This window comes from Microchirus variegatus (assembly GCF_963457635.1).
Source record: "Microchirus variegatus genome assembly, chromosome: 1".
Classification (NCBI taxonomy): Eukaryota; Metazoa; Chordata; class Actinopteri; order Pleuronectiformes; family Soleidae; genus Microchirus; species Microchirus variegatus.
This window is the reverse complement of record NC_139802.1, coordinates 26,408,528-26,423,614: the sequence shown is the minus strand read 5'-3', so window position 1 is coordinate 26,423,614 and position 15,087 is coordinate 26,408,528. Positions and strand designations below refer to the sequence as shown.

The window sequence follows — 15,087 nt, the reverse complement described above, 5'->3', positions numbered from 1 at the left end:
AGGCATGGGAATGACTGCCAAGTAAAATAAATTAATTCAATTTAATAAATGCATTTCATTTATCATTCCTGTATTCATTCATATAAAAAATAGTTTGGTGTATTACGAGTATGTAACATGACAATACAATGGAATCTAATTTTAAGACGATTCCTTCGTTTTTGGAACAACTTCTGCTTTGGCGCAAACTTCTTTGCAGTGTACAAATGAGGCAGAGAACTCCACAAGTTGGGATACATTCTCCTCTCCAAATACTAAACGGGGTCCTCTGTCCTGGGAATGTTTGATTCGGCCAAATACCTCTGGACTTCGACTGTGGCTTCAGCAATCGCATTGTGGTTTTTCTGGCTCTCCTTCACTGTGGCATCTAAATAATGCTTGTTTCCAGAGAAGCATAAACAGATTGCATAAGTGAGAGTCAAACTTAATCCAGACTGACCTTTAAACAAAGCCAAATAATTACCTTACCATTACAGCATCCTTTGATAATGTTGATGCTGCAGCTGGAGATGACTGGGAACATTGTAATGATGGTGCATTCAGTTAGTCGTTTTACAACATCATTGGCCTTTGTTGGGCTAAAGAAACCAATGTTTGAAGCAAGGTAACTAGCAACATGGTGTTCATACTTAACAGGTTTTGGAGTTTGTCCCTGAGGATTCTGATGGAGTGCTTGCCCATTTCTCTTGCCAGTAGGATTTTTCCAAGTTTTGCCTCTTGCCAGATCATCTATTCTACCATGTTTAATAACGGTATCACTTTTGAGCCAATGCCCTTTTTTTCCTCCGACAACGCCACAGTGGATTCATTTAAGGGTGAGAGAATGGTCAGGCACGCAGTTGCATTTTTACATTCATCAGATGTTAGACCAGGGAGGTTGGTTTGTAAAGTTGCCAAAGCTGCCCCCACAGGCTCCCTGAGCTCCACCAGTTGCTGGAGCATGTGAAACGTGCTGTTCCACCTGGTTTCTACCTCCTGAAGCAGTTTTAGTTTGGGTCTCCCCATCTCCCCATCCTCCTTTAGACAAAAAGACATAAAGGAAGTCATGTTATTGTGACATGCAGAAATATGAAACAAATAATACATTAACAGATATAAAAACATCAGAGAACTAACTTCTGCAGTTGTGCTGCTTCGGAAATATCCCACCAGCTTTCTCACCTTGGAACACATTGAGAACAGGACTGGGGTGGAGAGCCTTTTTTACAGGTTGCACCATCAGTCATTCCTCCATGAGGGATGTCATCACACAAGCTATATTTCCTGCTGTGTGTGCCTGTGGGAATTTTACTGCACTCAGTAAAGCTGACTGGACACAGGTTTCCAACTATATAATGGCAGGTCACAGCCAGGTAGACATCCATGTTAATGGATGTCCACATAATTTGCTGTTAAGGTGACTGTTGCTACATTTCCTCAACTGTTGCCTATACAGCCTAAAGAAAAAGAAGAAAATATCTCAATAGTACTGTCATGCTTCATCCATGTCACCAAACACACCTACTTGTTGGGAGGACATAGTTTGGATCCTGTTTTACCACTCGGCAGCAATGTGGATTAGTGGTTAGCACTGTGAAGAAGGCGCTGGGTTCAATTCCCAGTTTGGGACCTTTCTGTGTGGAGTTTGCATGTTCTCCCTGTGTCCACGTGGGTTTCATCTGGGTTCTCGTTTCCTCCCACCATCAAAACAAGTATGAATGTTAGACACATTTGGTCAGGTTGGTCCATTGTGGCGGCGCTCTGTTGAAGCGACTCTGATCAACCCTCCAGCTGACCTTGTACTTTTCGTTTTGCAATTACAGTGTGATAATAACAATGAAGATGGTTTTCTATCCTTTCCTTTTCATTTAAACTCCCTAAATCCTGTGTCCTCCACTATGCCCAATGGCTGGGTGCCTTTGACAATCATTGACACCAAGGCGCATCCAGCTCCTTTATGGTCACTGGGAGAAAAAAAAGAAAAGTTTTTTAAATATATTATTAGTTCTTACAATTTCATTATTAGAGTTGATTAGGAAATATGTCAGGAATAGAAAAGTATGTTCCACTCATATGTTTGAATTACTCACTTGGGCTGGGTCCAGCCACATCCCCTAATAATTTTCATGCAAAGCATGGTTACGGTGTTGTTGTTGTATCCCAATTCTTAAGCACACAACAAACACTTCACCATGGATTAAAAGAAAAATACATTGAAAAAATATAGTACATTGTATAACAAACATAAAACACATGTAATAATGTTGCTGAAAGTGAACTTACCTTATTGGGAGAGATCAGATCAAAATGTTCACTTTCTCACAGGCTCCAGGCTGTATGTCACATACAAACCAACAAATTGCCAACACTAACCCACCAAGTGTGAGTGGATCATTGCAGGATGTAAATTATATGTTCTTATATCATCAAAACTCAAACCACTTCCTGAACCAGTGAGGCTCCGAACGTCATCACTGATCCATATGAACTTCACTAAACACTTACAGGATTTGTCGACACCTGCCCTGAAGCATCGGCACGGTACGACCCATCACTAGTCTGTTTCACAGTAAATCAGTTGTACACATAATACTGATGATAATAATAATAACCATGGACATGTTGTACGATGTTTGTCTGCACACAAATTACCATGTAGAGCGCTGGTATTGCTAACAATGGCGAGCCCAAGTTACATTTGCGTTCATGTTTATTTCCAGCTTCTCAACTGGAATGCTGTGATCAAGGGGTTCAAGCTTCACTCCCACCTCTGAGTTCCAATGTAAATAGAACAAAGTCTTTATTCTCCTCATTTTGCTAAAAGTTAAAGTTAATTAACACTGAGTTTAAATATCAACAAATCCATTGAAATTCAAATCCCCCCAAAAAAACCCAGACCCATTGAACAGTCTCATTTTCATAGTTGCTTAACCCTTTGAACAAAGACCATTTTGGCTGTTTTTTTCTGTCTAAAGATATAAGTATAATACAGAGGATATAAGATTGTGCAATATAGAGTGTCTTGTATCCTTTTTAAGCACAACCTAGGCAATCTGAATGATGAAAAAACAATTATTTGAAAATATGTCACAGTTCAAAGTTCACTTGGCTTGTTTTTATGAACAAAAATATCTATTTTGTGACTTCTGCACAAGTATTGCTACTTTATATCACTGCCAAATATGCGATGGGAAGAGAAGAGTGTGGAGAAGGAAAGGAACTGCTCATGATCCAAAACATACCACCTCATCAGTGAAGCATGGTGATGGTAGTGTCATGGCGTGGGCATGTATGGCTGCCAATGGAACTGGTTCCCTTGTATTTATTGATGATGTAACTGCTGACAAAAGGATGAATTCTGAAGTGTTTCCAACAATATTATCTGCTCATATTCAGCCAAATGCTTCACAACTCATTGGACGGAGCTTCACAGTGCAGATGGACAATGACCCAAAGCAAACTGCAAAAGCAACCAAAGAGTTTTTTAAGGCAAATAAGTGGAATGTTATACAATGGCCAAGTCAATCACCTGACCTGAATCTGATTGAGCATGCATTTCACTTGCTGAAGACCAAACTGACAGAGCATCACCAGGGATGAAACCCAGTGTCTGGTGATGTCTATGCCTTCCAGACTTCAGGCTGGAATTGACTGCAAAGGATTTGTAACCAAGTATTAAACAATGAAAGTTTGATTTATGATTGTTTAGTTTGTCCCATTACTGTTGGTCCCCTAAAAAGTGGGATGCACGTATAGAAAGTCATTCCAAGACTGTTCACTTGATTTGGATGTAAATGCCCTCAAATTAAAGGTGAAAGTGTACCATTAGAGCACATCTTGTTTGTTTCATTTTAATTCCATTGTAGTGGTGTATGGAGCCAAAAAAAAGTCCCAATATTTTTGTAGTAGTTGGTTATGGTTAGAGTAAGTCCCCAGGACACAAATTACCCTCTAGTTATGGAGACCAGACTGTGTGTGTGTGTCTCACCCTGATCTGGTGCTGCCTGGCCTCCTCCATGGTGCTGAGAGCACAGCAGTGAGCCTCCTGTAATCGATGCTCTCTCCTCTGATGGTCTCTCTGCATCTCTGCAAACACAAACAGATACATTAGTGCTGTACACACTGTTAAAGTATGTGTTTCCATTTGTCCTAATAGTACAGATGACATCATGCTGGCTTCAGACACATTAAATAGAGCATGAAAACATATCATTTTGTTTTGGAATTTATGTTCCTCACACAAAGAGAGTCTTTTTTTTGGTTTACCTAATGCTAACCTTCTGGTGTGAATAATCATGTCTAGAAATGTTTTACTGCAGCATCAATGCCAACCTCAGTGGCCTGTTGACAATGAACACCACCTAATGGTTCACCAGTCCTAAATGATTAGAAAAATCACTCAGGGAAGCTTGACTACTGAATAGCTAATGCTAACAATACCCATTTCTATCAAGTGGTTCAGTTTGAGTTAGTTCAGTATGTTACCCATTCAGTAACTATTGTTTACTGTTAAGGGCCTTTTATTAGACTTTTTTATTAGAAATGTGCTATTATTTCGAACACGGGTTGGAAAATTCACATTCAACTGTAGCGCCTGTTGGAGTAGTATGCCTTAAGATCCAGCAGAGAGCGCACTTTAGATTTCTTACCATGACAGTGACTTTGGTGGAAAAAACACAAGGTGTGCCAAATATCCATAGCTCTCAAAGCTGGTTCAAAAATATGTGTGTTCCACTCTGAACGTATATTCTCGTCAGTAATATTGTTTATAAAAAGAGACCCGCACTTGATCCTGATCAGGTTGACAGACTTGTTTCATAATATTAGAAATTAAGTTTGCATTTACAATCAGATGTGTTAACTTCCTTATTACATTCAAGTTAAAAGCTGTTCCTCATGTTGTCAGTGATTTCTCGTTCAGGTATTGTTTATTCCATCCGACTGAGTGCTGTATGTTATGAACACAAGCAGCATTGTTAATAAAGTAGCAATTATTAAAAGTGTAAGTAAACTGTGACATTTGTGGTGTATTCAGGGAGTGGTGACAGGGAATAGGGATGTTCAAATGTTGATTTGAAAGTGTGATTTTTAGAATAAGGTAAGATACCTATTACTGTTACAGTATTAAAAATTATACTTCCAGTGTTTAGGAGCCTCAAGGTTTACCATTTGACCAGCAAATGTCACAAGCAACAGCAACCAGACTCTTATTGGCCAATGTACCCACACGTGCAGTGCTTTATCGGCTGTCTTCCTCTAAATGGGAACATCCAATTTAGAGGGGATTATTATTGATATTGTGCCAATCTCAGCTGACATAGAGCGATAGGTGAGGTAAACCCTGGACAGTTCACCAGTCCATCGCAGGGCCACATAGAGACAAACGACCATTTCACCCTAAATGGGAACATATTTACAAAATTTACATCATGTTCTCTTAGAAAATACCTGAAACTAGTGATTAAGACCATTAACAGCTCAATAAACTGTAACTCTTTGCAAGCAGTGGTCACCACCTGGTGGCTGATGGGAAAAAAAAGGACTATATAAGTTAAAGGTAGATGTGGCACTTATCATTGGTTTGAAATCCTGTTTGACTAGAGCCCCTTCTATGCCAATTCCAATTCCTTTCAATTTGTACTCTGCTTATTAATACCTGGGATTGGCTCCACCTTGAACCATAAACCTCAAAGGTTAAAGGTATATTTCACTGATTTGCTATAATCTTTGTATTATTAGAATACTGGTAGTATTTTCGATTGATTATGTTTCCCTCAGTTTCCCTGCATCATTTTGCACCATTGCAGACCTTTTTGGCACAAGGCTGGAAACCGCATGTTTTAGACCACGTGTCAAACTCAAGGCCCCACGTCATTTTATGTGGCCCGCAAGATCTATGCTGCTTTAATGCGTGTGTCGACCATAAACTACATTTCCCATAATGCATGGCGACTGTGTTACCGTGAAGTCACGGCATCCCGCCACTAGTTTGCAGTGTATCATTGTATATTCATCATGCGACGAATGAAATTGAAATATCCACAAATGATCCCAAAATGTCCAGGAAGAGAAAGATTGATGCAGAGGGAAGGCAGTTTCAAGACAGATTGGAAGGCGAATACATGTTTGTGCTTCAAGGAGAAAAACCGGTATGTCTTTTGTGTTATGAGGCGGTGTCGGTCGTGAAAAAGTAAAATCTACGTCGGCATTTTGACACCAAACAAGGAGGCAAGTATGCCAACGTTAGCCTTCAAGAAAAACAACAAATTGTCAAAGAATTAAAAGGCAAACTGTGATCGCAGCAGAATGTGTTCACAAAAGCCATAACCAAAAACGATGCTGGAGTGAAAGCTAGCTTTATTGTGGCTGAAGAAATCACTCGTGCTTCAAAGTCTTTTTCTGAGGGTGTTTACATTTAGTTACATTTATTCTGTCTTACAGTTACATTTGGCCCTTTGAGTGCAACCATTATGCTGATGTGGCCCTCATTGAAAATGAGTTTGACACCCCTGTTTTAGACCTACACATGGGGGGCTGGCCCTCACTTCAATGTAAACATGGTGTCCGACGTCTTCCGTCAAAGCTACGCTAACAGACTCTTGCTCTGCGGAGAAATCTGAGAAGTGACGACGATGGTGGAAGGTGGTTTTCAAACTGATATGGCAGGAGAAGAATTTGAACATCTGATGGTGGAATCTGGCACTTGTGTGAGCCGCAATACAGCAAGGGACAGTTGAGAATGATGGAGGAGCAGGAGGAGGAGGCAGCCGCTACAGCTGAGGTGCAAGACCTGTCTGTCAGTGAGGATGAGGAGGCCGGGCTGACTTGAGCTGGGACCGACTGCTGGTGTCAGTGCTTACACTGTGTTCCTATGAACACAGTGAGAGTCCTTGTGCTGACGTGAATTTCATTGATGGCAATTTCCTCTTGAAGAATTCTCAGTATCTGCCCAGGAAACAGCAGAATGTGTAACAGAGCACCCCAGCTTTCTCCAAGCTTGGATAGATTGCTCCTAGAGACATATTTCAGTATCCTAAAGGTGCACGCCAAAGCCAGCAGGAAGAAATAGATGTATTAAGTATTTTGTTTTTTACTTTAATATATATTTTATTATTATTTTTCACCCTGTGGATAAGTACTGTCAGCTGAGCTAAGGTTAGCATCTTCATAATTCATTTACATCTATGGTACTGTAGGCAGAAATAGCTTGCATCACTAACATTGTGCTCTGTGTTACTTTGTGGAAGGGATCCTGCACGGCAAGAGACAGGCAAAAAGCAATGGTCCTGTTTTACCTGCCTGTGTTGTTCAGAAAGTCAGAATAAGATATTCAGTTCATGTTGGTTGTGATTTATTTAGAGTATGTATTAGAGAAATAGAGATTTAATTTGGGCGAAAAGGTTGACAACAAACACTTCGGAAGCTCATCTTTTTCCTGAGATAACGGTAGCAGAATGAAGGACTTGCCTTGCATCATCTTTTTACTGTGCACCATCTAACAAATAACTATTCAGCCTCCACAGGTGTATACTGTTGAACTGTTGTGTACACAGGAGTGCAGGATAAAGGGAATTGTTATTATTATTATTGTTCACAAAAGGAAAATTCTGTGCCATCATAGTCAAGGGTACAGATTCAAATAATCAAAAAGGACAAATCTAAAAAAGTCTTGCACAATATACAAACTAAAAAAAATAATAATGAAACAGTGGAATCTGATTTGGCACAGCTGGAGGAGTCGGGAAAGAGCAGCAGACACTCTGGCTGAGTGTTTCTATGATCTTGGTGGTGTGTGGCGTGAAGGTTTTCTTCAAGACTTGATTAAACTGTGTTTCTCCTGTAAAGAAAAGGGAATATAATTATACAGAACATCTGAAACTATGCTAGAATTTTTTCCCCAGAAATATGCAAACCTTTTAGCAAAATATGCTGACTGAGTTAGCTGTGAACATTCTAATTTCGGTAATGATGCCACTGTGAGAACACATGGTAACCAAACTGCTCCATTCCCTGGAATGAGAATGCCTGGTGTTTGGAGGGGTTCTGTGCACTGTGAAATACCTCCAGTAGCCCTGTGTGCAATTAAATAGAGAGGACACACATGAGAAATAAAAGCATGAGCATTAGGATTGGTACAGGATTTTGTGTACAAGGGAAACTATTCTCACCAGTATGTTTGTGTATAAGTGTGAATTGGGTTGTTCCCTGATGAGTTTTTGGATAGACTTGGAACAGTCCATGGCCAGCACCTTGACATCAAGGTTCACAGCCTCAGTCATGCCCTTCTGAAACCAATGGTTCCATTGTTACAGAGCTGGTGGCCTCTGTAGCCCTAAAGAGTAAAGTAAGATAATTACTTAGGTAATTGTTATCACCATTTTCAAAATAGCAATTAGAATGTTCCATTATTATTATAAATATTATTATTATAAATATTATTATTATTATTATGCTGCTATTTATTCTTATTTTACCTGTATCAGTTCTGTGTGGAGTATCCCCTTTGTGTCATCTACCATAAACGTGTATTTTGCACTAAAACTTAGCGTGTCACATCGTCCCTCACCTGTATAAAGGCTGTAAACAACACTAGATGTTAGCACACACTGAACATTCCCATCATGTTCTTCTTGAACAAACTTGAATAATGATAACTTGAATTATTCTCAAGCAAAAACAGGGCAGCATTACTTTGCTGAAAAGCTAACATACTGTACAGTTTATACAACTTTTAAGTAATTATCTATCAAACATGACTTTTATAACTTTGCTCCTTTACTGCCAACAACTATATCAAATTGTATATGATGTTATGAGAAATAGAGTTGACTATTGGTGACAGTCTTACCTCTCTGCAATGTTTTCCTGCTGGAAATGGAGACTTTTACATGTCAGTGTCCTCTCCAAACTTCAGGTAGTTGATATTCAGAATGTTTACACCATTCTGAATCTCTGACCTCGAAACTTACTGATTACCCTTTTCTTGTTTGAAATTTTGATCGCGGTACAAAGAAAATTAACACCATATCGAGGGGAAAAGATGTTAATCACAAATCTGTGATGGATTTGCCAACTGTTTACACAATTAGTGTTTTGACTACATTTGGTAAGCAAGGGGTGTAGCCTATGGCTATAGACATTTCTACTACATAGATGACCACACATACATAGATTTATTAAACATTCATCTTTGCAGCAGCAAAATACTCCTTAAGGCTTTATAGATGATGCATGGATGGAAGTTGCAGGAAAGATTGCTTGTTGGTAGGGTTCAGGACATGTTTTAACCTTTAAGCTGTTGGTTCAGTAGCTCTCTTTCCTGGTTGAACTGGGACTGCAACTGCTGGAGAGCTGACTGCGACTGAGACAACTGCAGCTCCAGGGACTGTTTCAGCAGTGAGATCTGAACAGAGGAAGACACAGGGAGGGTAAGGCAGTGATTACGAGTGTTCACACTGGAGGGCACAACAAGCATTACTGAAATGGACAAATGGGATGATAATTAAAACCAAAGCTCAACAAGTCAATGTGCCAGTGACCTAAACATAAAAAAGTAATTGCAGCTTCAAGTGGTTTTCTACCTCTGACTGTGCAGCAACATTACATAAACTTTCTGTCAAAATCCAATCTCCAGATTAAGACTGGACTTCCAACACTGATCGCCCCCCTGTCTTTGCATTTTCTCCTGTGTCATTCTCTACTTCTTAGAGCAGAAGTATGCAGGATTTCTACCCTCATTAACAGCTTTGGAGTCATTGTGATGGTTCAATGACTTCAATGACTCCACTCTCTCAACCATCTGTTATTGGATACACAGCCAGCTACGTATGAGCTTTGATATGAAGGCAGCCATGAGGTTAGATTTAGATGTTCGTCGTGGCATTTTGTTAGAAGAAGCGAGGAAAAAAAGTGGAGGATAAAACGTTAGGCCCTTTTTGGTTCTTTACAGGTAGGGAACACAAATTATTATGAATTACCTGATGAATTCACATGTATTAATCAGTTCATGGAGGAACATGACATATTAACTAAGGTACTGGAATCATCATGACATACTGTATGAGCCATTAATGATTTTGATTTATAGCCAAATCTGGAGTTGAAAGGACAAGACAAGAAAAAAACCTGGCTTAAAATTCAAAGTCTGATAGTCATGATGAATTCAGCATTAAGGTGTTTGACACATAGATGATACAGGAGATGAATGCAGGAGCTGACACTTTAGTAGCCAAATAATGCTGTGTTTCCATCATGGTATGGTTCGGTTTGGTACAGTACGGTATGGAACGGTAAAGACCTGAGTCAACCTTGCATTTCCACTGAGGACAGTACCTATTTCTTGGTAGGCGGGGTGTGGGCTGTGCCCAATGTTCAGGTCAGTGTGATACATAGCAATGAAAACAAACAACAACATTGAACACAACACAACAGACAACAATGGAGGACATGCAGCAGCTGGTTTTTTTCCTGTTGGGTTTGAGGCTGTTTGTGTCAACAAGACATCCAGCTTTGCGTTTGCATTTGAAGAGAAAGAGAGCAGAAAAAAACAGGTTGTCAGCTGTCCTTTGTGGGTGGAGGCGGTCCAGCTCCACCCTGACATTACCATACCATTTTCAGCGAATGGCACCAAAATGGTCGGTGTTGGTTATTTTGGTTACTATGCAAAATAACCAGCAATGCAAATAAATACATAAAAACCAAACCATTCCACAAGATGGAAACATGGCGGTGAACATAAACCTAGGAGTTCCATTACAGGAGCACAAACCATTAAATGTTGCGTAGATATTGGATCTATTAGTGGCCTGAGTGTCTGCGAATGACAGAACTACTTCAGTTGAGTGGCTCTGCTCCTTCATACGTCACTCTTTCTTACGCTGCAGTGGATACCAGAGGGAACCCAGCAGGATTTACATTAACTACTGTAAGGTAAGATGGATTTATACTGAGAGGATGAGGAGAAGGGCTGGGATGAAGATTTGGGGCTTCTTCATTGGATATGGACTTAAATAGACAGACAGATGACCTGCACGGTTTATCCTCTCTCTCTTTGTGTCCAGTGACTGTCAGTTAATCATTTTTAAACTTAGAGAATGTTAAAAACAAGATTAATGAGGTAGAAATAGCTTCAACAACCTGCAATGTTAATTAAACATGCATTACTGCACACACACACATGCAGCAGCCCAGATCTGGGACCTTAAAATACCTCAATGAATAAAAAATCATTATAGATAATGATGTGCACATCAGCAAACCTTCAAACTTACATAGACCAAGTGTTTGTACCTGCCATGTCACAAAAGCCTTAAAGGTACAATATGCAGTATTTATGGGTTTATATGACCCAAAATCCACTTTTTTATACATATTATGTGCTCCTGCATTGTCTAGTCGCTGTATAATAGTTTTTGTTTCATTTTCGTAGTGTTTCAAAAAGTCATGTAAAATAACATGACCGTGGACCGCGGTTGCATAGCCACTGTTAGCAGCGAGACGCCATGTTTCTACAGGAGCCTGTAAGGACAAACGCGAGAGAACAAAACAAGCGTCTCTTTACTTGTAGCGGAAGTCCCGCCTCCTCTCTCTCCGCTTCGTCTGCTACGGCCGCGGTAGCTCGCCCTCTCCCTCGCCTCACGAACCTCATCTGCTGACACGGAGAAAGACGACGAGGACGACATTTGACCAGCTGAGGATACCGTAGCGCTCAGGGAAGGGAGGGGGTGAGCAGAGCAGCAGGTCTTTGTTGTAAATTTCAGCCTCTCCTCTAGATGGCATTATAAACTACTTATTTCCCCTTTAACATAGGATGGCACGTTATTCAGTGTATTATTTTTCATGCAAAAATATGTGTAAATAGTGTAAATGTTAGGTTAATCATCAATTAAACTCAGATATGTTATTTTGTGCCTGGTGTTTGTAATTCTTTGTTTGTATTTTCATAAAGTTACAAAGTTACTAAACAAGGCAGCAGTAGACAGTAGCTCCTGTGTCACACTGAGTTAAAAGCGGATTTCCCCTATGGACAAGGTAGGGAGGTAGATTCAGGCACATTACAACTCTTAAATATAAGAAATAGAAAAATTATGAGTTGAAACCATAATATACATGTGAGGAAAATAAAATGATGGGAGGGGAATCAATTGTTTATCATGAAAAAGAAACAGACATATGAACAGTAGCATAGCATATAATAAAAATAATATAATAAACAACAACAAAATCACCACATGCCATGGGATTGATCCACAAACTGTACAGACTGGTACAAAGATCTACACACTGCCTATACATACCCTCTAAATCAGCACATGCCAACATATAATAAAGGAATAAATGAATACATAAATAAAAATAAATAAATAAACATAAATGATAGCCCATAATAAATTATAATAGAAGGGACAAAAACATTGAATAATTCAGTAAATTAAATAGATAACAAAAGTTTAGGTCTTTTGGATGATTGGTGTAGATAATTCAAGATAAACAGCATCTATGAAAGTGAGCAGTCACTGCTGGCAGGTTAATATATGTGGAGGTTTCCACCAAGCGACTATCTTCTCTGCAGTTGTCAAATCCACCAAAAAGACATGCTTTTGGGGTTCTCGTAACTGGAGCTGAGCAAATGAATATATTATATGAGAATGAAATGTGTTAGTGCAAAGTACGAATAGAATAATTACTATGTGGTAAGAGTTCAGGAGCATTTGCTTAATTTTAAATGATAGTAAATATGTGCCCCACTCTCACCCTCCCTTATGCTGAAAAACTGGTCCACGCCTTTGTCTCCTCATACATATATTATATTATATTATCTCGTATAAGGTCTCCCTCGTGACCCTGGGGTCGTAACACTCGTCATTCACCAACGCATCTACGGCTATCATATCTTGTTTAATCCCTATGGAATTAGCATTTTATGCTCTTTACCTGTAGCACTTTGAGACTTTGATAATATAAAGTTTGTAATAAAGACAATGTATTAGTTGTGTTATTATTATTACAAATAATTAGAATATAATACTCGATTAGAATACACCCCATTTGTTAAAGTTAGAGCTAAAATAAAATCTGAAAAGCAACATCGGACTGAAAGCAACTGCTTCTGAACTCTTATTACATTTAACCTCTGCAGCATCATTTTTTTTTTTGAGGCGGGGGGTATTTGTCTAAAATAATTCACCAAACTGATTGTGGGTGGCTGCTGAGCCAGCTTGTCAGAAACTGTTTATCGAGGCCACCGGTGTATTGGCAAAATCAGGACAAGTCTCTTCAGCTGTGACTCAGCTGAGCTCCAAAATTCCCACAGGCACTCTGTGCTCAGCACACTCAGCCACAGGAGGCTGAGGAGACAAATGCCTGAACTCTTGGCCCAGTGTCGCACAGACAGAGCTCTAACTCTGAACTGAGCAGGTTATATTTAATATCAATGTATAGTATCTATAATATAGACTTTAATACACATATTGTCTTTCTTTTTGCATGTGTGTGTGTGAGGATAAAATGTATGTTAAATTTGGTTAATGTTTGATGTTGGAGAATTCTCATCATGCGTCCATCCATTTAGTATGTTGCAGGCAGCTTATTGTTGCAGAACTATGCAGGACTTTTACCCTCATTTAACAGGTTTGGAGTCATTGTGATGGTTAAATATCTTGTTCCAGGGTGATTGGGGACTGTCTCCACTCCCCCTACACTCTTAGAAATAAAGGGTTCCAAAAGGGTTCTTCTACAAGGGCTGAGGTTCTACCTACCTTTGCTTCTGAAAAACCCTTTCCCGAAGAGAGGGTTTTTTCAAGGGCTCTTGGGAACACTAATGGTTCCAGTAAGAACCATTTTGATCCAGAGAACTCTTTATAACCCCTTTCCAGAATAAATTGTTTTAAAACGGTTCTTGGTGGAACCCTCCAAAGGTTGAACCTTTATAAAAAGGTTCTACCTGGAGCCAAAAAGGGTTCTTCTATGAGGACAAGCCGAAGAACCTTATATGGTTCTACTTAGCACTTTTATTTGTCTGTCTGTTAACGGAAAACAGACAGTAGGCATTTAGTGGAGTCCTCAGAATCATAAGGTCTCGCAAAATCTCAAAAGCAAACAAAATAAATACATGGTCAGGAGAGAGAAAGGGAGTGGGGAGCATCAGCGGTGAGTTTTTATGACAGTAAAGATAAAGCAATAGACAATGGATGGATGTTTATGGTGGTGTCATAAAAAGATGTTCTCAGAAACTATAGGGGGAGCTCTATAGAATTAAAGGTGAAAAAGCAACCAGACTTGCAAGTTTCCACTTTAAAGGTCACATAGAGTGGTCCTGTTGCACATATATGTTAGTTATGGAGGTCTACTTACATACATTAACTTGTTTTTATGGTCAAAAACCTACTAGTTGCTGTAAACGAGCCGATAGAAATCTGTCTTTTCTGACGCTGTGCTGAGCCGCGATATTTCAGACATAAATCTCACCCCCAGAAGACAGTGTGTTGCGTTCTCAGCAGTGACTGAACTGTTTGTTTAGAACCTTCAGGGCTTCATAAACAAGGTAATGATGCAGATACACACTAAAAAACAGCGTTAAATGGAACTTCCGGTCTAGGTCCGCTTTAAACAAGAAACAATCAAACATAAAATGAGGCGGAACCAGCTGTGAGTCAATTAAATAAAACATGCAATACACAGAATTGTACACTGATTAACACCGCTAATAAAATCATAACATTTCCTATGAAAAGGATTTTGTGTCAGGTTAGGCCTTCAATTGTGATGGTTAAAGTGAGGGTAAGATGTTAACGAATGCATTATGTCAATGAGTGGCCTCACCCTGCATTTCATCTCCATTTTGGATTCTAAAACTAGAAACTGCATGTGCATATTGCAGAGTGTACACCTGCCTGCACCATGTGTGCTATGGGGATGAATTGACTAGCACAGCAGGATGTGCTCTATGCAGCATGACGAGCATGTTGTCCTTAGATCATGCTGCAGCATTTGGCTTTGCAAAAAAAAAAAAAAACACAGTAGACAGCTGATATTTAATCTTGATAAACCGCTTCAAAATGTCACACGCAATATCTGCACAGATCAGTGTTGTTTATTCTTTTTTTTTTC

General features: G+C 39.5%; 1 protein-coding gene across 1 annotated transcript in view; it reads right to left on the bottom strand.

Annotated features, from left to right (window-relative positions):
* Positions 1-15,087, bottom strand: part of fam184aa (family with sequence similarity 184 member Aa) — a gene marked incomplete at both ends in the record, with an annotated part of 121,995 nt that overhangs the window by 21,564 nt on the left and 85,344 nt on the right. The window contains 2 exons of the mRNA XM_083896364.1: positions 3,968-4,065; positions 9,268-9,382. Coding sequence (XP_083752490.1) covers positions 3,968-4,065; positions 9,268-9,382 — 213 coding nt within the window. The remainder of the gene's footprint in view (positions 1-3,967; positions 4,066-9,267; positions 9,383-15,087) is intronic.